The sequence below is a fragment of the Canis lupus genome, chromosome 9, assembly GCF_003254725.2.
Source record: "Canis lupus dingo isolate Sandy chromosome 9, ASM325472v2, whole genome shotgun sequence".
Taxonomy (NCBI): Eukaryota; Metazoa; Chordata; class Mammalia; order Carnivora; family Canidae; genus Canis; species Canis lupus.
In genome coordinates this window covers 41,943,446-41,968,157 of record NC_064251.1, presented here as the reverse complement: position 1 = coordinate 41,968,157, position 24,712 = coordinate 41,943,446, and the positions used below count along the sequence as shown (strand labels likewise).

Here is a 24,712-nt window from a genome sequence, read left to right as displayed (position 1 = left end):
AGTAAATAAATAAAATCTTTAAAAAAAAAAAGACAAAATCACTCTTGAAATTTTGCACGGAAGAGGTTCATTTTCTTTGATTTTTAAAAAGCCTACTATACTGATTACTTCAAAAACTAGATGGAATTGTTTTTATTGCAGTGAGTACTAAGCCACCTCAGCTTCTATAACAGCTGAGGCAGAATATGAGTGAATAAATAAATAGAAGTGCCACACTGTAAGTGATAGTATCCATATATATATAATTTAAATTGAATGCTTCCCACTTTTTGGTATCACTGTCTTTCTGTCTTGTATGATCAAGCATAAGTAAAACTCTTAAATTGTTGTGGTGCTTTCAGTGCCCTTTCTCCTGCTAAGGAGTTTCCTTCTGGGTCACCGAGGCCTGCCCTGTTGGAATAGACTTGGTGGCAAGTTTGTGCTTTGACAGGAGCCTGCTGCTGCAGCGGTGGCCAGAACTGCCATGTTGAGCTGAGTTGTGAAGAAATCTGGATTTCCTCAGAATGTTGGTCTTTCCCTTCGGAAAATATCACTGGGAACGTAGTAGAGGGTCCATGGGTCCATGGAAAAAGCAGAAAGGGACAATGGCCAGTAAAGGGGTGTTCTCATGAGGTTTTTTTTTTTTTTCCCCATGAGTTTTAAGCAGAGAGATAAGGAAGAATGGATGACGTTTAAGGGTTATGGTGAGGGAGGGGACTTTAGTGGTAACATGGAACACCTACCTGTTGAAGGCCTGAGTGGTTGTGATTAAGGAGCAGTAAGTCTTAACTAACTTACTTTCTTTCTTTCTTTCTTTCTTTCTTTCTTTCTTTCTTTCTTTCTTTCTTTCTTTCTTTCTTTTTTTCTTCTTTCTTTCTCTCTTTTTTCTTTTCTTTTCTTTTCTTTTCTTTTCTTTTCTTTTCTTTTCTTTTCTTTTCTTTTCTCTTTTCTTTTCTTTTCTTTCAAGATTTTATTTATTTATTCATGAGAGACACAGGCAGAGGGAGAAGCAGGCTCCATGCAGGGAGCCCAATGCGGGACTCAATCCCAGGTCTCCAGGATCATGCCCTGGGCTGAAGGCGGCGCTAACCTGCTGAGCCACCCAGGCTGCTCGAAACTAATAAGTCTTTTAATGTTGGTGTTTGACTTAATTTTGATCATTTTTGTATGTTTCAAGGTGTGAACTAAAAGGTAGGTTTCTTCTGAAACTGGTGAGGGCTTTGGAGTGGTGGGATTCAAGAAAAATTTTAAAAAGGTAATCCTAAAAAGGGGTTATGAGAGAAATCAAGGTCTTAAGGGTATTAAGGCAGGCAAATTTCTCCAGGACCAAGCAAGAGTGAGACTTGTTTTCCTTTTGGGTACCAGGAGCATTTGAGTTATTGAACATCTGATTCATTTTTCCCATTCTTAACATAGTTGGTCAAGGATAAGAATGTAGAGATGTGTAAGACATCCAGGAGAATTCTGCAGAAGTGAAACAGTTTCTGGGAACATATCTGCTGGTGGTAGTTGTGGAATTTTGGAGACACTAGGGGAAAAAAGACATGTCTAGTTGGGTGAGAAAGACCCAGAAGTTCAAAGGTCACAGGACTTGTACAAGCTTTGGATCTTCTCAAAGGTTTGTTGTTTTAAGCACCTGGGAGTCTTATTTAATTTTTTTTTTTTTTAGAGTTGACTTTTGTACTTCTTTTTTTTTTTAAAAAGATTTTATTTATTTATTCATGAGAGACGCAGAGAGAGAGAGAGAGAGAGAGGCAGAGACACAGGAAGAGGGAGAAGCAGGCTCCATGCAGGGAGCCCAGTGTGGGACACTATCCCAGGATTTCAGGATTCCAGAATCACACCCTGAGCTGAAGGCAAACGCTTAACCACTGAGCCACCCAAGCACCTGGGGGTTTTACTGCTTACTAAAATAATGTATAGGGCAGCCCAGATGGCTCAGCGGTTTAGTGCCTGCCTTTGGCCCAGGGTGTGATCCTGGAGACCCGGGATCGAGTCCCATGTCAGGCTCCCTGCATGGAGCCTGCTTCTCCTTCTGCCTGTGTCTCTGCCTCTCTGTGTGTGTGTGTCTCTCATGAACAAATAAATAATAAAAATCTTAAAATACAATAATGTGTAGGAAAAGCCTATACAAGTCCTAGTGGACTTGGTTGGACTTCACAGCAGAGGCATCCTCCTGTCAGGTGACCCACAGGTAGCTCTGCTTTGTGTTGTCTTTAATCAGATACCACTCTTTGCAAGGAACTTTATTTGGGCTCTTTCCCAAATGCATTTTTCTTGATCTGCTGCAGCCTCAGTTGCCAAGAGTAAAAAATGGGCAGGAGGTCCAAGTTCTAGGTTTTCTGATGCTGAACTAAGAGAGCAGTGGCTTAATTTATTTTAAAATAACTATTTTGCCTCCATTTTGCGTAATCAGGTGGAATTAGAGTGGACTGCTGTGAATTTCGATATGAATACTACCTTGAGCTAGCTACCTTTGGGATTTCTGGGACCTTAAATAAGGCCATGATGGAAGGAATTATTTAAGGAAAAAAGTTATGAAATGCTCACTATAAGCCCACAAGTTCTAGAAATTTCTGGACCCCATATTGCCATGGTGAGACCCATTTTGTTCTTATAGATAGATGAATGTTCCTGACAAGTCACTTTCCCATACACATTTTAACATGTGTTAAAATAGTTAACACATCCAGTTTGGGGATCTGTCTACCATTGCTAGGGTGCTGTAAGGGACGTTACTGTACATTACATGTAATATGCACCTTTTCATCTGTTACAGGCCAATCTTTTAGGTGTACTACATGATAGTGTGCTTTAATCAGAGAGTATAAGCATTGATAACATCTAGCCCTTTTTTTTTTTTTTTTTTTTAACTGATGAGAAAATTGAGGCCCAGGGAGTCAGTGACAACTCAAGATTATACTGCTAATTAGAAAGCTGATTCCCAAATCCAAATTTTCTGGCCCATTTTAGTGCTCAATCAACTCCTTTATTTTTTTTTTAAGATTTTATTTATTTATTCATAGACACACACACACAGAGAGGCAGAGAGAGAAGCAGGCTCCACGCAGAGAGTCTGATGTGGGACTCCATCCAGGGTCTCCGTGGGCTGCAGGCAGCGCTAAACCGCTGTGCCATCAGGGCTGCCCTCAATCAACTCCTTTATTTTTTAAATTTTTATTTATTTATGATAGTCACACACAGAAAAAGAGAGAGAGAGAGGCAGAGACACAGGTGGAGGGAGAAGCAGGCTCCATGCACCGGGAGCCCGACGTGGGATTCGATCCCAGGTCTCCAGGATCGCGCCCTGGGCCAAAGGCAGGCGCCAAACCGCTGCGCCACCCAGGGATCCCTCAACTCCTTTAATTTAAACTGTGAGCATCATCATTACGACAACTACCATACGTGTACTTATTGTTTGCCAGGTATTGTGCTAGGCATTATGTATCTGCCATCTTAATTAATCCTCTTACTGATTTAATTTAGCTGCAGCTGTTCAGCATTCTGTAGATGAATAAACTGAGGCTTCATGACTTGCCTGAGGAAACACAGCTAGTAAGCACTGGGATTAAGATTTCAGTTCAGGGATCCCTGGGTGGCTCAGTGGTTGAGTGTCTGCCTTCAGCCCAGGGCATGATCCTGGAGCCCTGGGATGGAGTCCCACATCGGGCTCCCTGCATGGAGCCTGCTTCTCCCTCTGCCTATGTCTCTGCTTCTCTCTCTTTCTTTCTCTGTCTCTCATGAATAAACAAATAAAATCTAAAAAAAAATAAAATAAAAAAAAAAAAGATTTCAGTCCAATCTTAGTCTTGGCTTATTCCAAAGCCTGTATTATGCCCCTCGCTTTTTGGGAAATATTTATATCAAAGCTATAAAGAATAATATAACAAATACCCATCACCTAGGTTAATAAAACATTACTATCAGTTGAATGGTAATCACTTCCTTTTTTTTCCCTCAAAAGTAACCAACCACTTTCCTAAATTTCAAATGTATACTCTTAACCACTAAACCATAAGCTGCATTTACCAAGAGTATTTGCTAGGAACTCAATATTTCTAAAACTAGTATTTGCTAGGAATTCAATAGTGAGCAAGAAAGACACATTCTCTGCCCTTATGGAATTTCCTGTGGGTGATAATGAAATTCTTATTCCTTAGTGTTTCCAGAGACAATCAGTAGCTGGCAGGAAAAGTAAAGTTTTCATCGAGGAGGGGTAGGAAGTCCTTTAGGAGACCATTGGTAGTATGCTACATGTTTCCCTAGGTGTTACATATGCACAGTACTCTTTTTTTTTTAATTTATTTATGATAGTCACAGAGAGAGAGAGAGAGAGAGGCAGAGACATAGGCAGAGGGAGAAGCAGGCTCCATGCACCAGGAGCCCGACATGGGATTCGATCAGGGGTCTCCAGGATCGCGCCCTCGGCCAAAGGCAGGTGCTACACCACTGCGCCACCCAGGGATCCCTGCACAGTACTCTTAAGAGTTTTCTTGTCTTAACTGATTATTCAGTTTTTCTTCCTTGAAACCAAACTATAAGCTGCTTTTATGAACTTTTCAATTTTCTGCTATGTTTAGAGACTTCTGGGAAAAGTAAATGTCCCCTTCTTTTCCCATCCTTCCTTGCCCCCTTTCCCTTTTTTGCAAGAGTGATTGAGCATAGCACTTAAGCCATACTTCTTTTGTAGCAATTTTATCTATTTTGTTTAATACATTTTCCATAGTATCCCCACAGAGTATGTAAGATAAAACTTTGTGCTTGGAAGACAATCAGGTAAATACTTAGCAAATGAATTAATAGTAGGAGTCTACACAAGAAAGATGAGTCATGTAAAAGCATACGTTAATACTCTCTGTGTGCTCTTCTAGTGTTTTCTCTATGTTGGTCTAGGCATGGGCAAATATGCCACAATGGAACTTATACTCTTGGATAGAAGGTCAGTTACAATGTTTCTCAGTTTTTTGAGCCATCATTACTTTTTTTTTTTTTTTTAAGATTTTGTTTATTTATTTGAGAGAGAGATAGTGAGAGAGAGCACAAGCTGTGGAGAGGGAAAAGCAGGCTCCCTGCTGAGCAGGGAGCCCAACGCAGGGCTCCATTCCAGATGACCTGAGCCATAGACAGACACCTTAACCGACCAAGCCACCCAGGCACCCCATCACTACTTTTTATAAATACAAAACTGTTGTGCCCTCTTCATTCTGACAGTTTTCTGACACTGGGTGTTCTACAGTTCAGTTCAGTTTTGACACTAACAACCCTGAGTTAGCATCAGATCCTTCAAGTTAAAGTGCAAGGTCCCCAACAAGATTGCCCTTACTTTACACACCAACTGCAAATGGGGTCCCAGACTATCCATACTTCCTCCTGGCTAACTACAAGTTTGGGGCTTCCCACCACCCCCTTAGGTTTGATAATTTGCTAGAACAATTCACAGAACTCAGGAAAATGCTATACTTACGGATACACAAATGAACAACCAGATTAAGAGGTACTTAGGGCAAAGTCTTGAAGGGTCCTGAGCCTTGGAGTCAGGAGTGCCACATTCCTGGTTCATCATTATGTTCATCAGCCAGGAAGCTCCCCTGAGTTTTGATGTCCAGAGTTTTGCTGTGGAGCTTCATTATGTAGGCCCGATTGATTAAATCATTAACCATATGATTGAACTCAATCTGTGTGCTTGCTGTGGCCTTCTGCCTGCCAGCCACTAGGTTTTGAGGTGGGGGCTGAAAATTCCAATCTGCCAATACATGGTTAGTTTTTCTAGCAACCAGTCCCCATCCTGAAGCTATCTAGGCCCTCCCTTCTCCCTAATAGGTCATCTCATTAGGATAAACTCAAGTATGATTGAAAGAGACTATAACAAAAGACACTCCTAATCATACAGAACTTCTGAGGGATTTTTTTTTTTTTTAAAGATTTTATTCATTTGAGAGAGAGTGCTCACAAGCAAAGGCTGAAGGAGAGGGAGAAGCAGGCTCCCTACTGAGCAGGGGGCCTGATGCAGGGCTCCATCCTAGGACATGATCTAAGCTGAAGGCAGAAACTTGCCCAACTGAGCCACTCATGCACTCTAATTCCAAGGGATTTTTAAACTCTGTGCTAGGAACTGGGTGGGGATGAAGACCAGATGGATTCTTTATTATATCACACCCTCCTTTAATATTATTGGAAATTCCAGCATTAATTATTTTCTATTAAAGACAAATTGAACGAGTAATTTTAGGATTTATTTTCCCCCTTAGAAGTTACCTACTGTTCACAGCTTTTCAGATGCCGTTAAGAAAAGCTTTGAATGGGATAGTTCCAGAAACTCTATGAGGTGGAACTTAATTTCCTAAGTGGCAGTGTGTGTGCATGGGAAAGGTGAAAGCAGTTCAGTCTGTCTGATGTACTAGAGGTCTTTTTCCCACTCATAAAATTAGAAGATTCAGTTTATTAAATATTTGATTATTATGTTAATGTAGACGCATACATGTTAAGTATGCACCTTATATTCATAATAGTTTGATGTAAGTTATGTGGCACAGAGTAGTTCAAAGAAGGAAGGGGGGGAGCTGCAGTAGCCCTGGGCTATCTATAGGGATGAGGTAGATTTTGAGCTGTCCTTGAGAGATGGTTAACATTTGAAAAAGCAGAGGAGAGAGAATGAATGATGTTTCAGGTGAAGAAAACTATGTGAGGAGGCAAAATTCATCATAACTTGTTTGTGCTTACACAGAGCAGAACTGCCTTATTTGAGCAAATTGTGTATGTGGGTGTAGTGGGAAATGAGATTAGGTAGATGAGGTGGGGTCAAATTATGCATGGTTTTCAAAGGCCAGCAGAATGTTTCACCTTGATGTGGTAGGTAATTGAGAGTCAAGGCTTTTGATCAGATGAGTTAGAAAATGAAAAGATGTCTTAGAGAGATGGGTTGACATTTGTATTGCTGATGGATTTTAATAAGAGGAGAGATTAGAGGAGGGGGTAGAAAGTTGGGAGTGGGAAGTGTTTCAGTAAAAGTAATTACAGGAGTGCCTGGGTGGCTCAGTCAGTTTAGCGTCTGTCTTTGGCTCAGGTCCTGGGATCCAGCCCTGCATCTGACTCCCTGCTCAGCAGGGAGTCTGCCTCTCTCTCTCTCTCTCTCTCTCTCTCTTTCTCTCTCTGCTGCTACCCTTGCTTGTACTCTGGGGGAGTCTCTCTCTGTATTTCAAATCAATAAATAAAATCTTTTTAAAAAAGTACCATAATTACAGAAAGGTGGGAACATAAAGGAAGGAATGAATATTAAAAATTTCAAAGGAAGGGACACCTGGGTGGCTCGGTGATTGAGTGTCTGCCCCCGGATCAGGACATGATCCCACGGTCTGGGGATCGAATCCCACATTGGGCTCCCTGCATGGGGCCTGCTTCTCCCTCTGACTATGTCTCTGCCTCTCTCTCTTTTTGTGTCTCTCATGAATAAGTAAATAAAATCTTTAAAAAAATTTTTTTCAAAGGAAAATTTGGCAGAGCTTGAATGGTCATTTACAGAGAAAGGGTAAATCAAGGATGGCCAGTTTTTGAATTTTTCCTTTTTGTCCTGATGTGTAGAGTGTTCTTTATTGGTGAAAACCTCATAAATCTGTTGGAATATAATCTCTCTGAATGTAAAAATAGGGAAGACCAAGTGCCTTGATCAGCACATGGAATAGTGCCTGGTATATAGAAGTGCTCAAGAAATATTTGTTGAAAGGATGAAAGAATGCATTTAACATGTCAACCTTTAGGTAAATTTTAGTTGTCACCTGTAAAAAAATTTTTTTTTTAAGTAAGCTCCATGCCCATTGTGGAACCCAGTGTGGGCCTTGAACTTACCACTGTGAAATTAAGACCTGAACTGAGATCAAGAGTTGGACACTTATCCAGCTGAGCTACCCAGATACCCTTGCCATCTGTAAATTTAGAATATACCAATTTTTACTACCAAAACGTGACTTTTAAAATAATACTTGTTGGGATCCCTGGGTGGCTCAGCGGTTTAGCACCTGCCTTTGGCCCAGGGCACAATCCTGGAGACCCAGGATCGAGTGCCACGTTGGGCTCCCAGCATGGAGCCTGCTTCTCCCTCTGCCTGTGTCTCTGCCTCTCTCTCTCTCTAGGTCTATGATGAATAAATAAAATCTTTAAAAAAATGCTTGTTAACATTTTCCAGTAGCAAAAATTGTATATATTTGTTGTAGAAAATTGGGGAAATGTGCAAAAGTACAAAAGCATAAATAAAGTTACAGTTACATTTGCTTCAGAGATGACTGCTGTTGGTGTATAGATCCTTCTGGGGTTTTTTTTTTCGCAGTTGAATACATATGTATTTATAAAATGGGATCATATAAGTAATGCTGATTTTTACCTACATAAATGTCATTTTTCAAGTAAAATGGAACAATTTGAGCTTCCAAGTAATGATAATAATGGGTTTAACATGTAGAATAATGTAGGAATCCGTGAGATCATGTTGATATGAATCAGAAATGAGTTTTTCCTTAAAGTAGAATGCAAAGTAATGTAGAAGGAGTGATAGAAATAGAAATATCATCATCACCATCTAGCAGCCAACTATAGCAACACAAGACAAATCATGAATGACTGCGAAAACCGGGAGGCAAAGGTTTGGTGAGAAACAGAGTGTTTGCATGGTCTGAACTTACTTTCTCACAAGATACTTACCAATTACAAAGGGAAAGAGAATAACTTGCAGATACCACCTTCCAGCTGATGATAGTTAACTTCACCAATAATGGGACAAATTGACATCATCTCCCTTCAGTTGTGATACACTGAGGGATACAGTATCATTTCTGGGGCATTCCTCTCAGAGTGCAAAACCTGAAATTAATCATGAGGTGATATCATACAAACCCAATTGAGAGAGAGTCTACAAATTAAATGACTTGTATTTTTTTTCAAAAATGTTGAAGCTATGAAAGATAAAAACCACTAAGGAATTCTTCCAGACTAGAGACTAAAGAGATGTGATGACCAAATGCAATATTTGATCCTGGCGAGAAAGATTTTTCTTTTCTATGAAAGATGGTAATGGGACAAATGATGAGATGTGAAGTCAGGTCAACAGTAGATAATAGCATTGTGTTAATTTCCTGATCTTGACACTACACCATGGTTATAGAAGAGAATGATCTTGTTTTTAGGAAATACATACAAGGCGCTTAAGGGTAAAGGGGCATCAGGTCTATAAGTTACTCTTAAGTGGTTTAAAAATACATGGAGTCGGGGGAGGGAGAGGAAAGGAATGATAATGCAAATATGGTATAATGTTAACATTTGAGGATTTTGGTTAAAGAATAGACATGACTCCTTTGTACTAGTTTTGCAATTTTTCTGTAAGTCTGATACTTTCTCACAGTGAGTTAAAAAACAAAAACAAAAAACTGGACCCAGAGCTCCTGGATTAGTCACTAGTGAATCATTGAATATTTCAATTAATTTATATAGAATTTGTGTATGTAGTGTTTGCTGACCATAGGGGCCATCATTCCCTCTCTGTATTATTGTTTTAACAATATTTTCTTAAAGTGTGTCATAAGAAAGAGAACACTGGCTTAGAAGATGGGTTTTCATCTTAAATCTGCAGCTAATCTTTAGTGAGATCTTGAGAAAATCACTGTTTCTGGATCCCAGGTTCTCCATCTGAAAATTTTTGCTGGATAAGCTGACATTGATAACCAGAGTCCAGCAGTTCTGTGATGATGGGCTCTGATTCACTGACATGGTCAGAATTCAGGGAAATGTTATCTTATAGTCAGCTACTTGAAAAGTAAGCTGAAAAGATCCCCAGAAACTGGAGCCAGAATCAGGTCATGATCTCAGGGTCCCAAGATCGAGTCCTGCAGGAAGCCTGCTTCTCCCTCAGTCTATGTCTCTGCCTCTCTCTGTGTCTTTCATGAATAATTAAATAAAATCTTTAAAAAAAACTGGAACCAGGAGATACCTGTCAAACCATCCACTCTGTCCTTTTACTAGTGGCATCCTACTTGTTTGCAGCATACCCTCTAAGTTGTTTTGACCAGTACTCTTTTTTCCAGCCATTTGTTGTTTTTCCAGAGACTGACTTGTGTTTTTAGTCACTGCTTTCTTTCAGTCATTTAAAAAAGAAATGGATTTCTCTTTGCTATTTTTTAAATTGTGATAAAATATATAAGACATACGATTTGACATTTTAATCATTTTTAAGAGTATGGTTAAGGGACATTAAATACATTCACAGTGTTGTGTAATCAACAGCACTTTTTCTATCTAAAACTCTTTCATCATCCCCAATAAAAGGTTTGTGTCCATTACATAATAACTGTCCCTTTACCCTTCCCAGGAGATTTTTACATACAGACATGGAATACTGCCCAAGGACATAATTAAATGATAATGGAAGATTGTAAAGTAATATGAATACCAGGATTCTATTATTGAACTATGTGGTGAATTATTATAATATGTTAATATAAGTAAAAAAAATCTGGGTGACTACATGTATTAAACTGGTAAAGAGGAATTTGGGGGAAGATTTTTACTTTTATTTATTTTGGTAATTTTTTTTTGTTTTCAACAAGGAGCTTTAAGCAGAAAAGGATATACTTTAAGCATTGTGCTAAAACTTGGTGATTTGGATGCCTCTGATTGTGGCTAATGGGTGACAGACTCTGCTGTGTTGTTGCTGAATTTGAGCTTATGTAGTACCCAAACATTTTATTATTAAAATAATGATGTTTGTTTTCACAGCTAGAGTTGGGAAGACATCACTGATTATGTCTCTGGTCAGTGAAGAATTCCCAGAAGAGGTAAATATTTTTATTTCTTTTCTGTATCTAAAGTCTTTTAAATTTATCAAAAATGAGCCTAAAGTGAAATAAATTCTGCTTTTTTTTTTTTTTTTTTAATTGGCATGTGTTTCCTTTCTGACAGTTGTGACTTTAAAAGGGCTCATACTAGTTTATACAAAACATCCCTGCAATGTACTGCAGGAGCTAGAATCAAACTAGATCTGAGTTTACCTAATTGTTTGCTCTTCCTCCTTTTGATCTTAGCTAGGACATTTGTCATCTCTGTGCCTTAGTTATCTCATTTGTAAAATGGGAGCTGGAAGGGATATTAGAGATCATGTAAGCTATTAATCCTTTCTTAAAAATAATATGTTATTCATAAGCCCAAAATATAAAACAGGTGAATATTCCTTTAGTTGAAATAAAGATGAAATATTTGGCTGGCTGCCCACCTGCCTTCCATCTGACACTCCCCAGTCTTTGAGACATCAGAACCTCTAGGATTTTAACTCACATATTTGAGAACCTTTAATTTTTGCATCATTTTGCAGTCATTTTACATTTTATAAATGAAGAAACTAATTCACCCCACCTCTGTCTACCTCAAATGATTATAATGTGTCTCAAATGAGATAAGCTTCATAATAGTAGAGTAACACCAAAAGCAAGGTGGTTTTATGATTACTGGCAATCTATTTGTGTTCAAAATGAGGGAGCATTGGCTAAGGCCCTATGTAAAGTTAGAATTTTGTTTGGGGAATAGGATGGGTGCAAATGGGATGAACGTTGTTTCTCTTTATCCTATTCATAAAACTGGTATTATAGCCTCACAGTTTGCATTTCCCCTGTCTTTACTCTTGTTTAGTTAGAGTATCTGTATAATTTCATTGTGCAGACAGGAATTTGATATATTATATGGTAGTGTTTTCAACAATTACAAGTGCCACATGAACCATTCATTGTTTCTTTTGCTTTTTTTTTCCTCTTAAATAAGTAATTACTTAATTTGGGAAATGAAGTGTATCATCATGTGATCACTTGGAGTATAATACTTAAAAGTTTTCTGTGATAGTTTGAGTTTAGATTTGTCATTTTAGCATAGACTTCTTGGGTGTGGATAAGAGGTTTTTAATTGGTTAAAAAAAATCATATAGTCTTTCTAGAAAATGCAGTCATTAAGCAAGGCTTATGTAGCCAATCAGTTATCTTCTAGAAGATAATAATTTTGATAATTTATTGTTTTATTTGAAGATTGCTTTGGATTAACTTCATTTGTCATTTGTAGAATATCTTTAGCATTCAACAAAATAGAATGAAAACAGCAGTTCAAAAATCAAATATTTGAAATACCAATTAATTTAAATATTATGGTAGGCTGTGTTAGATCTGAAGTATTCTTAATATATCCTATGCCCACGCAGGTAGAAATATGCATGCTTTTTAATTTTTTTATTTTTTTTATTTTTTATTTTTTATTTTATTTATTTATTTTTTTGTGCATGCTTTTTTAAAAGAAGTGTTTATTGGGACACCTGCGTGGTTCAGTCGGTTGAGCTTTCAACTCTTGAGCTCAGCTCAGGTCTTGATCTCAGGCTCATGGGTTCAAGCACAAAAATAAGCATTGGCAAAAGTGTAATAAATCTTGTAAGGACAGGTATGGGTGGAAGGGGCTAATATATAGACAAATTTACATGATCTGTTAACAAGTTTGATTCATAATATCCAAAGGTTTTTTTTTTTTTTTTTTTCTATATTTGTTTGCAAATGAAGGTTCCTCCCCGGGCAGAAGAAATTACCATTCCAGCTGATGTCACCCCTGAGAGAGTTCCAACACACATCGTAGATTACTCAGGTAATGAATATTCTCTTGTGGGTGAAGCTGTAGGATTAATTTAATAGTCCTCAAGAAAGGTATATATACTGAGCTTTAAAAAATATTCTAGGATAGGTGTTTTTTTCTTTGGCAGTAAATAATCATTTACTATTCTTGTTTCATTTATATCTCCCTGCCAACCCCTACCCGATACCCCCTATAAAGCCTCCATCTTGCAGTTCTCAGTCCCATATTTGCTAAGTTGGGTTCCATAATACTGAAAAGGAAAGAGAGATGATAAAAAACTAGTAGGGCAGCCCTGGTGGCATAGCGGTTTAGTGCTGCCTGCAGCCCAGGGTGTGATCCTGGAGTCCCGGGATTGAGTCCCACGTCAGGCTCCCTGCATGGAGCCTGCTTCTCCCTCTGCCTGTGTCTCTGCCTCTCTCTCTCTCTCTCTCTCTCTGTATGTCTCTCATGAATAAATAAATAAAATCTTAAAAAAAAAAAAAAAGACAAGTAGTAGATAAATCATTACCCTCCTTGACTTGGCATATTTGCAGAGATAAGTTTTGGATTAATTTTGTTACCAGGCATTCAGGAATGCTCTGATGATGCAGAAAGAGTTCTGAATTTCAGAATTTGTTGAGTTCTAAATTTGTTTTTTAATTTATCAGCCTTTGTCTCCTACCCAAATAATAGTTAAAACAGTTGTAAGCTTGCTTACATTATATGGTAACAGAAGCACATTTGTATTGCTTTTAATAATTTAAAATTTTTCTACCCACTAGTACTGACTTTTTAATCATTAAAGTATTTTGCTTTGTTCTGGGACTTCTTTTTTTTTTTTTTTTTTAAAGGAATGTCTGGCTGGATCATGCAACTCTTGATCTTGGGGTTGTGAGTTCGAGCCTCATGTTGGGAGTCAGTTGTAACAGATATTCCACTCTGATGAGGGATGTTCATAATGCAGGAGGCTATGTGGGGCAGGAATTATATGGGAAATCTCTGTACTTTCTACTCAGTTTTGCTGTGCATTTACAACTGCTTTAGAAAATAAAATCTGTAAGAAAGGTATAACTATATTGGTAATACTTTGTTTTCCTAAGTTGGTATTCCACATGTTCTAAAAGTGAAATTCCTACCTAGGACTGTAGGACTGCCCAGTCCAATACATTATGACTATTGAATGCTTAAAATGCTTAAAACTAGCTAGGCTAGTCTAAATTGAAATGTGCTGTAAGTATAAAATGCAGGTGGAATTAGAAGACTTGGTATGAGAAAAAGAATGTAAATCTCAATAATTCTTTCATTGAGTATATGTTGAAATTTTAATATTTTTGATATCTTAGGTAAAATAAAAATGTACTTTTACCTGTTCCTTTTTAATTTTTTAAAGGAGGAGGGGCAGAGGGAGAGGTGGAGAGATGGTCTTAAGCAGGCTCTATGCCCAGGTGGAACCCAACATGGGGCTCAGTCTCACAACCCTGAGATCATGACCTGAGCCGAAATCAAGAGTCAGATGCTTGAGCCACCCAGGCACCCCATCCTGTTAGTTTTTTTTTTTTAATGTGACTAATAGAACATTAAAAATGACATACGTGGCTTGCATGTCTGGCTACTAGATTGCACTATACCCAAAGCTGAGGGGGTTGGATGCTCTCTGCTGCAGTTAGCCTTATAACCTGCTTCATTTACAGAATTATTCTTTTTCAGCATTGGAATTGGAGCCATAACCCATTGATTACTCAACATATGAAAAGATATTTAAGATATGGCCAGTTATTTAGCATAAATTAAAATTCTGTTGCATTCATTTATGGTATTAGTTTGTATGTCAGAAATAACAGGCATTTTTTGGGGAAAATATTTAACATAAGGTAATCCAAATTAATGTCAGTTATTGCTTTCCTCTTCATTTGTATGCTTTTTTCTTTTTTTTAAAGATTGATTGATTGATTGATTGATTAGAGAGAGTGCAAGCACAAGCTGGAGAGGCAGAGGGAAAGGGAGAGAATCTCAAGCAGACTCTCCACTGAGTGCAGAGCCCGATGCAGGGCTTGATCTCCTGACCCTGAGATCATGACCTGAGCCAAAATCAAGACTATTCATTTGTATGCTTTTTCATCATAGCTGTGATCATGCATATCTCCTGCACTGTAGGGTTATATGCACATCTACCATTTGAGACCCATTCCAGCCAGAGATAAGCGCTAGCAAGGGAATTCTTGACTCTTCACTATCATGCTTTGGTTTTGCTTCTGGGGCTTGCTCTCTCAAGATACAAGCTCTTAGCTTGTATTGTCCAGATTCTCACCTGGCCTTCTGACCCTGTGTGTATGGACTCTTTGTCTGGGCTTCTGACTGCAGCACCTAGTCCTCTAGCTTGGGTTTCTGATCCCTTTGGCCTGACCCTTCTCAATTTTGGATCAGATGCTGGCCTAGATTTATCACACAATGCCTTCTGCTCTTCTGTGCCTGAGTTATCCTTGTCTTCCAGGGCCAGTCAGCTTCCTTATCATAGTCCAGCTCTTTCTTTTTGCTGGCTTGCCCTTGTCTTTGCCACCTCATCTGGCACTACACTATATAAATGACATAAGAGATGAGGGATGTTGGATGTATGCCATGTAGAAGTTAGCTTGGCCATTAGTTTTTATGAAAATTTTTAAAATAATGGACTTTTTTTGACTTTGTCATTTGTAGAAGCAGAACAGAGTGATGAACAGCTTCATCAAGAGATATCACAGGTGAGTTAAAGAAAATAGCTGTTGGGTTTTTTTTGTGGGAAAATTGTGATGATTTTGTGAGACTACCTTTTTCATTCTCTGACTTAGGTCTTTTCAATTCTTTGTTGTTACTGCTGACTTTGAGTATGTATTTCTGCAATAAGTCCTTAGGAACTTTTTCCTCTTTGAGGCATGCAAAGTTTGGGGGTTTTTTTAGGTTTCAAATTTTATTCTTTCTTTGGCCCAAATATATTAACTAGTTGGCAATTAAATGCTAATGTTTACATTTATTTTGTTTAAAAATACCATTAGGGCAGCCCGGGTGGCTCAGCGGTTTAGCGCCATCTTCAACCCAGGGCATGATCCTGGAGACCCGGGATCGAGTCCCATGTTGGGCTTCCTGCATGGAGCTTGGTTCTCCCTCTGTCTGTGTCTCTACCTCATTGTCTCTGTTTCTCATGAGTAAAAAAATAAAATCTTAAAAAAAAACCCAAAAACATTAATTTCTTATTTTTTTCTTGTAGGCTAATGTCATCTGCATAGTTTATGCAGTTAACAACAAACATTCTATTGATAAGGTATGGACGTGTGACTTTTTTTTACTATATTTAGTTAAATTTCAATGGGGGCACTTTTAAAATTGATCCTCAGTTTAGAATTTTAGCGGTCCCAGGGCAGAGTATTTTTCAGAGAAGATCCTCATTGTGGCTTAGCTCTTACTAATTTTCTTTTTAGGTAACAAGTCGATGGATTCCTCTCATAAATGAAAGAACGGACAAAGACAGCAGGTATTTTTTTTTTCCTTCTGAACTTTGTATAATGAAAAATTTCAAACTTAGAGAAAAGTTGCAAGAAATAGTACAATGAATACCTGTAAACCCTTCACTTAAATACACTAGTTAACATTTTACCACATTTACTTTACCTATAGATCTTTATTTATACACACACACTGATTTCAGGAGGAATTATTTGAGGCAGCACATATATTTGGAAGCAAAGCATAAAATAGAGTTCTGGTACTATAATGATTTACAACTTCAGACATTAACTATTCTGGTAATTATATTATTTCTCTTTCTCAAACCCACTGCTTAAGAAGTTTCCACTTTAGAATTCCTCTTCACTTGTATAGGTTGTACCTTCTCTGTGGAAATGCCACTTGGGTGAGGAATGGCTTCACCTTGTCACTGATTGCTCACAAGGTGGTGTGTATGATGTCATGGGACTGGGAGGAAAACAAGTGCTCTTTGAGATCTGACATATCCATTTGACTTGACTGAGCCTTACTTCCTCGTCTGTAGTGGAGAAGACACTAATGCCTGTCTTGGCTGCATGTGGTAAATTTGAGAAGGCAGTGAAATAACACACGTGTACGTGCTTTATAAGTTCTCTAGAGATCACTAGAGATCTTTAGGAATGCAGAGAGGGAAATTTCTTTGAAATTCTTTGGAAGGTATATATGTGATGGGAAGAAGTAAGAGAACACATCTTCTATGTTTTTCTGAGCAGGGTGATAGTTCTGGATATAAACGTTTCAAGTTTTAAGTCAAAATGTAAACTAAAAATTTTTCTTGCAATATTATTTAATGGAACGTGTTATTAGGCATTTTTAAACATTAGGGAAGTCAGATTAATAACTGTGTATTGTACACATTTGGTCCTTTATTTAATTTTTTAGATTTCTCTCTCTCTCTTTTTTTTTTTTTAAAGATTTTATTTATTTATTCATGAGACACACACACACACACACAGAGGCAGAGACACAGGCAGAGGGAGAAGCAGACTCCATGCAGGGAGCCTGATGGCAGCACTCGATCTGGGACTCCAGGATCACACCCTGGGCTGAAGGTGGCGCTAAACTGCTGAACCACCCAGGCTGCCCTAGATTTCTCTTTTGATTGGACATTTTTGTGCCTTGAAACTGTAAAGATCTGGTGCTTAACAGTTGAACATGGTCATTGGCCCTGCCTCATGTATTTATGGAGGGAGACTTTGTGACTGAGATGGCATTTTATATGCTATGTCTCAAGCTCTTAAGGCTCTTCTTTGTCATAGTTTTAAACTTTGATGTGACTTCCTGACAAGGTAAAAAGGAGACAGTGACCTGAGAAGTTGTGCTGTCCACTGTAGTAGACTCTAATTAGTTGTGGCGATTTAACTTCAAATTAAGTAAAATTAAATCCAACTAAAATTTCAATTCCTAGGAATAGCCACGTTTCAGGCGCTCACTAGCTACTTGTGGCTAATGGTTACAGTCATGGGCAGTACAGATAGAGATCATTTCCATCACACAGAAGGGAGTATCAGATAGGCTGCCTTGGAGGAGTTCACAGCTATATGCTCCTGACACTTGCTCTTCTTGCTGAACACTGGAGCTGTTTTCAGAAGGGACTTTTCAGAGAAGGCAGTTTTTCTGGGATCTATCAAGCATCAGATTGGACTCCTGAATTAAATAAGTTTCACTATGATAGCTTCCTAAAATTCTGTGGTGAATTCTGTGGCCCTTTTGGTATCATCTGAAGGTAGCTTTTGACATTCAAAGATCAAGTTGAGCTTTCTTAGGTGTAGCTGTTTTTTTTCCCTCTTTGAATCATATAAACATAATTATTTTTCTTGTGGGTTGACTTGTCCCAAGAGGGGCTGTTTCTTTCTTTTTTTTTAATCTTTTTTTAAGGATTTGAATTTATTTGAGAGAGAGTGAGTGAGAGAGAGAGAGCACGAGTGGGAGGAGGGAGAAGCATACTTAACTGCTGAGCAGGGAGCCTGATGTGGGGCTTGGTCCCAGGACCCTGGGATCATGACCTGAGCTGAAGGCAGATGCTTAACTGACTGAGCCACCCAGGCACCCTGTTTCTTTACTATATGGACCTTACACTTTCCCAATAACTTCTTTCCTGAGCCTCATAAGTTTATATTTGTTGCACAAATATTTTTCCTTAGGACTTCCTTGGACTGGTAGCATAGTGGTTCTTATTCAGGTGTGCCCATTAGTGTCACCTCAGGTATTTTCAAAGAATGTAGATGCCTTTGCCCCACCCCACCCCTGGAGTTTTAGAATCTGTACGTTTGGAGTAGGGCTTGGACATGTGTATTTTTTTAAGCTCTGTTAATTATTTTGTGCACACCTTTAGTTGCAAACCACTACATTTTTGGAGAGACCCTCCTGGCTTTTTTAGGAATCTATATTTGGGTTATATAGATGTGGATTATATAGATACAGACTATATATATAGTCCCTTTATGCATAATCATTGTAAGGGGTAAATAAATGCTTGCAAGAATTTCTTTTGCTATCTGGAGTTTCAGCAAGATGATTTGCTTTCTCTCCAAGCTCTCTGTAGGTCATACAAATAACAGTTCCCTACTAGACTAGCTCTCTTTGATAATCCCCATTTAGATTTCTCATAGGACTGTCAGATTTAATCTGTTTAAAACAAAATCTTTAATTCGCTGCCTGCTCCCCACTACTCCTCCCCCCCCCAATGAATCTTTTCTATCTCAGGAGGCCTACTCATTTTGTCCAGCCAGAAACCTATGTGTTTTTCTTGATTTCTGCCTTGCCCTCAACCTCCATATGTAATCTACCAGTTGTTCCTATTAGTTCTACTTCTTTTTTTTTTTTTTAAGATTTTATTTATTTATTCATAGAGACACACAGAGAGAGAGAGGCAGAGACACAAGCAGAGGGAGAAACAGGCTCCACGCAGGGAGCCCGACGTGGGACTCGATTCTGGGTCTCGAGGATCATGCCCTGGATTGAAGGCGGCGCTAAACTGTTGAGCCACCCAGGCTGCCCTATTAGTTCTACTTCTAAAATATATCTCAAATTTGAATACTTTCTCTCCATCTTTACTGCTATAATCCAGGCCAGCACATTTTTTTTTAAGATTTTGTTTATTTATTCATGAGAGAGAGAGAGAAAGGCAGAGACCCAGGCAGAGGGAGAAGCAGGCTCCATGCAGGGAGCCCAATGTGGGACTCGATCCCAGGTCTCCAGGATCACGCCTTGGGCCAAAGGCAGGCACTAAACCGCTGAGCCACCCAGGGATCCCCCAGGCCAGCACATTTTAAAAAGCTTTTTATTATTGAAAAAAAATCAGACACATTCAGAAGTAAAGAGGATCATCTTTCTCTATCATCTGTATATCTTTCACCAGCCTCAATTCATGGCCAGTATTTGTTTTGTTTTGTTTTGTTTTGAGTATGTGTTAAAATATTTCTTGATCATTGCCCATTTTTCTACTTGATAATTTTACTTTTATTACTTGTATTTTTTTCTTTTTAGTATCTATTTAGTATGTTTTATACATTTTTAATACAAGAATTGAGAAAATGGGAAATAATATACTGAAACACAAATTTAGAGATATTTCTCTAGGTGGATATCCACACGTTAATCAAAAATGTCTGTCACTATCATGGCCAGTCTTATTTCATTTATTACCCCTCCCATTGGATCATTCTGAACAAATCATACTGTAAATATTTCAATATGTATCTCTGAAAGACACCATATGACTCATTTTAAAATGTTGATCCTAGCTCAGTGGTTGAGTGTCTGCCTTTGGCTCAGGGCATGATCCTGGGGTCCTGAGATTGAGTCCCACATCTGGCTCCCTGCATGGAGCCTGCTTCTCCCTCTGCCTATGCCTCTGCCTTTCTCTCTTTGTGTGTCTCTCATGAGTAAATAAATAAAATCTTAAAAAATATTGACCCAGTCATGTTGTACCCCTCTCTTAATTCTTCAGTGGCTTCCTGTTTTATACTTATAATAAAATGCATACTCCTTACCACAGCTTATGTGTCTGACCTTTGCTCCTCCTTCCAACCCCTTTACACACCTCTTCCCCTTTATTTAGTACTCCAGCCACTCTGACATTTTTCTGTTCTTTGGACTCACCAGAATGTTTTTTCAGTTTGAGCCCTTTGTACACACTGTCCCTTCTTCCTCCACAGCTCTTTTCTGGCTCTTCACAGTGCATATTCCGTTTCAGCCTTCACTCTTTGACCCAAATGCCACCTTGTCAGGGAGATTTCCCTCTGATTCCTGTATAATTAGCCCTCCCATTACTCTGCTGCATATCCCCTTATTTACTTTCTTTATTGCACTTACAGAATTGGAAAGTGTATTGTTTATTTACTTTTGTTCATTTTCTGATTTTCAGTTTAGCATGAGTAGGGACCTTGTCTGTCTTGTATCCTTAATGCTTAGAACAGTACCTGGCTTATAAGAAGTAGTAGTAGGGATGTCTGACTGGCTCAATCAGAAGAGCATGCAACTCTTAACCTCAGGATCTTGAGTTCAAGTCCCATGTTGGGCATAGAGATTACTGAAGAACATAAATTAACTTTAAAAAAATTTTTAAGGGACACCTGGGTGGCTCAGTGGTTGAGCGTCTGCCTTCACTCACAACGTGATCCTGGGGTCTGGGATTGAGTCCTGCATTGGGCTTCTTGCATGAAGCCTGCTTCTCCTCCCTCTGCCTATGTCTCTGCCTCATTCTCTGTCTCTGTCTCTCATGAATAAATAATAAAATCTTTCAAAAATAAAAAATAATTTAAAAAAATTTAAAAATTTAAGAAGTACTCAGTAAATATTTGTTGAATATGAACATACCATCTAGGAGACTAGAACTGACTACAGTAGAGGGTTCATGTTGGGGGGATTAAGTAAAGCTAATTAGAATGGGTTATTGTGTACTTTAAAATATTTAAGATCTTCTGCAAACTTCCTTATTATTGCAATGTATCCTTTTTATTTCAGGTTGCCTTTGATACTGGTTGGGAACAAATCTGATCTAGTGGAATATAGTAGTATGGAGACCATCCTTCCCATTATGAACCAGTACACAGAAATAGAAACCTGTGTGGAGGTATGACCATGTGATTGCTGCTGGTGAATTCTCACTAAACCAAGGTTTGAAATAGGATGTGGGAAGGAGTGGGATGGAGTAAATTTCCTGCTGTTTGTGAAGTCATGTAAACCAAATACAGCAAAGGACTTGGAATTGCCTCTGAGTTCTTTGTAGACATTGTGATAGCAACAAAGAAAAATGTATTTTTCAGTTTCTTTAAGCAACCTTATTACCTTATATTGATAGTTTAAAATTTGTTTTTAGTGCCCATAATTGCTTTCAGAATATAAAATTTTGAACTTTTTTTTTCCAGTGTTCAGCAAAAAACCTGAAGAACATATCAGAGCTCTTTTATTATGCACAGAAAGCTGTTCTTCATCCTACTGGGCCCCTGTACTGCCCAGAGGAGAAGGAGGTAATCCCTGGCCCCCCAGGGTGTGTTAGTAGGGGCTGGAATATGTAGGGAGTAACCTTAGTATTGATTTTTAGTAACTCTTGAGTACTCTTCTAAACTGCTGAAATTTAAATTTATTGTTTATTAAATAATTACATTTTCTAGGCACTTCAAAGACATTCATGTTAATACTATGAATAGTATTCCAGATCAAATAATTTTTCAGGAAATGTCATTAAACAAACAGAAGAATTGGCAAAAATAAGTTTGAAGACTTACCTAGTGGTCTACTTACTCTCTTAGTATAGAGTTCACAAACTTAAAAACACATTACAAATGAAAACCTTGTGTAATGATTGGACACAGGAACAACATGTAACACAATTCGAATACTCTTTTTTGTTTCATAGTTAAACACAATAATATCTAAATTTAACAATATTTGCCATAGACTTTTTTCTTTTTTTAAAAAAGAATATGTATTTGTTTTTTAATTCCAGTATAATTAACATACAGTGATGTGTTAATTTCAGATATACAATATAGTGATTCAGCAGTTCTCTATATTACTCAGTGCTCATTGTGATAAATGTACCCTTAATCCCCTTCACCTGTTTGCCATAGACCTTTTTTTAAGATTTATTATTTTATTTGAGAAGGAAGGAGAGAGAGGGAGAGACTGAAAGAGCGAGTGATTGAGAGAGAGAGAGAGACAGTGTGCATGCACTGGAGAAGGGGCAGAGGGAGAGAGAAGGAGAATCCTCAACCAGACTCCATGCTGAGCTCAGAGCCTGATGCAGGACTCGATTCCAGAACCCTGAGATCATGACCTGAGCTGAAACCAAGAGTCGGCCGCTCAACTGACTGGGCCACCCAGGCTCCCCTACCATAGAGTTTAAAAGTTAACTTTTACTGAGATATAACACATATCGCAAAATTCATCCTTTTAAAGTATACAGTTTAGTGATTGCTAGCTAGTATATTCACAAACTTACACATCTGCCACCACCCCAAATGTCTAATTGCAGGACATTTTACCACCCCAGGAAAGAAACCTTGAACCCATTAGCAGTCACTTCATTCTCCTTTCCCCAGCCCTTGGCAACCACTAATCTACTTTCTGTCTATGAATTTGCCAATTCTGAACATTTCATATAAATGCAATCATTCAATAGGCAGTCTTTTCTTTTTCTGTCTGGCTTCTTTCACTGCACATAATGTTTTCATCATACATCTGTGTTGTAGCATGGATCAGCATTTCATGTCTTTTTATGGATAAATAATACTTCCTTGTATGGATATACCACATGTCATATTTTTATTCATTCATCTGTTGATTGACATGTGGATTGTTTCCATTTTTTTAATTGTGAATAGAGCTGCTTTTAACATTCATATGAAAGTTTGAATACCTGTTTTCATTTCTTTTGAGTGTATATTGAGGAGTGGAATTGCTAAGTCACATGATAGTTCTGTTTAATTTATTGAGGAACCACCAAACTAAACGGCAGGTTCTGATTTCTGCATATATTTGCTGTGCCAATACTTGTTATTTTCCTGTATGTGTGTGTGTGTGTGGTTTATTATAGCCATCCTGGTGGTGACAGTGGTTTTGATTTGGATTTCCCTGATGCCTAATGATGTTGAACATCTTTTTCACGTGCTTATTGGCTATTTGTATATAGAGAAATGTTTATTTAAGTCATTGTTCACGTCTTAATTGAGTTACCTTTTTATTGTTGAGTTTTTTTTAATGGAATTTTTTTAACTTTATTTTTTTTAATTTTTATTTATTTATGATAGTCACACAGAGAGAGAGAGAGAGGCAGAGACACAGGCAGAGGGAGAAGCAGGCTCCATGCACCGGGAGCCCGATGTGGGATTCGATCCCGGGTCTCCAAGATCACGCCCTGGGCCAAAGGCAGGCGCTAAACCGCTGCGCCACCCAGGGATCCCATATTGTTGAGTTTTTAAGAAATAAAAAGTTGCAGATTTTTCCAGGAAAAGTTTATAGTATCAGTGGTTGGCAGACTTTGACCTGTGGGCCAAATTGGCCTGTCACCTGTTCTTGTATAGCCTGTGAGCTAAGAATTAATATATTATACATTTTTCAATGATTGAAAAAAAATCCAAAGAAATAACATTTTGTTATACAGGAAAATTATATGACTTTCAAATATCATCATTTATAAATAAAATTTTATTGCAACACAGCCACACTTGTTCATTTATTTTTATCTGTGACTGCTTTCATGCTGCAAAGGCAGAGTTGAGTAGCTGCAATAGCCTGTGTGTGCTACTCTCACTTCTCACTGCTGCTCGAGGCACTGCTGATTGCACTGACACAGTTATAACTTAATAGTGTGAGTACTGGTGCCACAGCGCCATAGAATTTTATCATTTTATTATCATGCTATTACATAGCATGTCAAAACAAGAAAAGAAATCTGTGACAAAGCAGATATATCTTCTGAGCTCAAACTCCAGTTCCAGCATTGTTTTTGGGAGGACTTTGGTGCAAATGCAAAGTAAATTTCCATATTTCATAATCCACTTAACTGTGCACTTGAGGAGCTTCCACCTAACCTTCAATTGGGAGTTGATCAATCTGTAGTATAATGACATGCTAATGGGAAAATATCAAGAATCTGATTTTATAAATGTCTTCCAAGCAGTTAATATGCTCAATTAAAATTACATATTTATGGATATGTGTCGGTATTGGCCATATGTATCTACAGAATGATTTTCAGAAATGAAATATGTAACATCTCATTGCAGACCAGCATTAACAGGTGAACATTTTCAGTCTTCATGATAGAGAACACTAATGTTGAACCCTAACTAAACCAAATGGTATTCCTCCCAAAAGAATCCCATTTTTCTTATTAGTAAACCTGTATAGCAAATTTATATTATTACTATAATAATATCACATTTTGAATTCTGTCAATAAAAACTTTATGGAATTTTGACTCTCTCTTGCTATATAAGTACCTTCATAATACTCTTGATTTTGCTTGTTGGCCCCCAAAGTCTAAAATATTTGCTGGGTGGCTCTTCACAGAAAAAGTGCTGACCACTGGTATATGTAATTAATCTAAATTATCCCTTAATCTGACCCTGATATACTCTTCCTTAATCTT

The 24,712-nt window shown here is 38.1% G+C and overlaps 1 protein-coding gene across 11 annotated transcripts in view; it reads left to right on the top strand.

Annotated features, from left to right (window-relative positions):
- The window catches only part of RHOT1 (ras homolog family member T1), a 63,779-nt gene that overhangs the window by 7,600 nt on the left and 31,467 nt on the right, over nucleotides 1-24,712 (top strand). For all 11 annotated transcript variants that reach the window (XR_003147156.3, XR_003147157.3, XM_025476498.3 and 8 more), the window contains exons 2-8: nucleotides 10,738-10,796; nucleotides 12,549-12,630; nucleotides 15,292-15,335; nucleotides 15,839-15,892; nucleotides 16,050-16,102; nucleotides 21,082-21,190; nucleotides 21,486-21,587. Coding sequence is in view for 9 of the 11 variants with exons in the window: in XM_025476498.3 (XP_025332283.1) it covers nucleotides 10,738-10,796; nucleotides 12,549-12,630; nucleotides 15,292-15,335; nucleotides 15,839-15,892; nucleotides 16,050-16,102; nucleotides 21,082-21,190; nucleotides 21,486-21,587 (503 nt within the window). In the remaining 2 variants the exon portion in view is untranslated. The remainder of the gene's footprint in view (nucleotides 1-10,737; nucleotides 10,797-12,548; nucleotides 12,631-15,291; nucleotides 15,336-15,838; nucleotides 15,893-16,049; nucleotides 16,103-21,081; nucleotides 21,191-21,485; nucleotides 21,588-24,712) is intronic.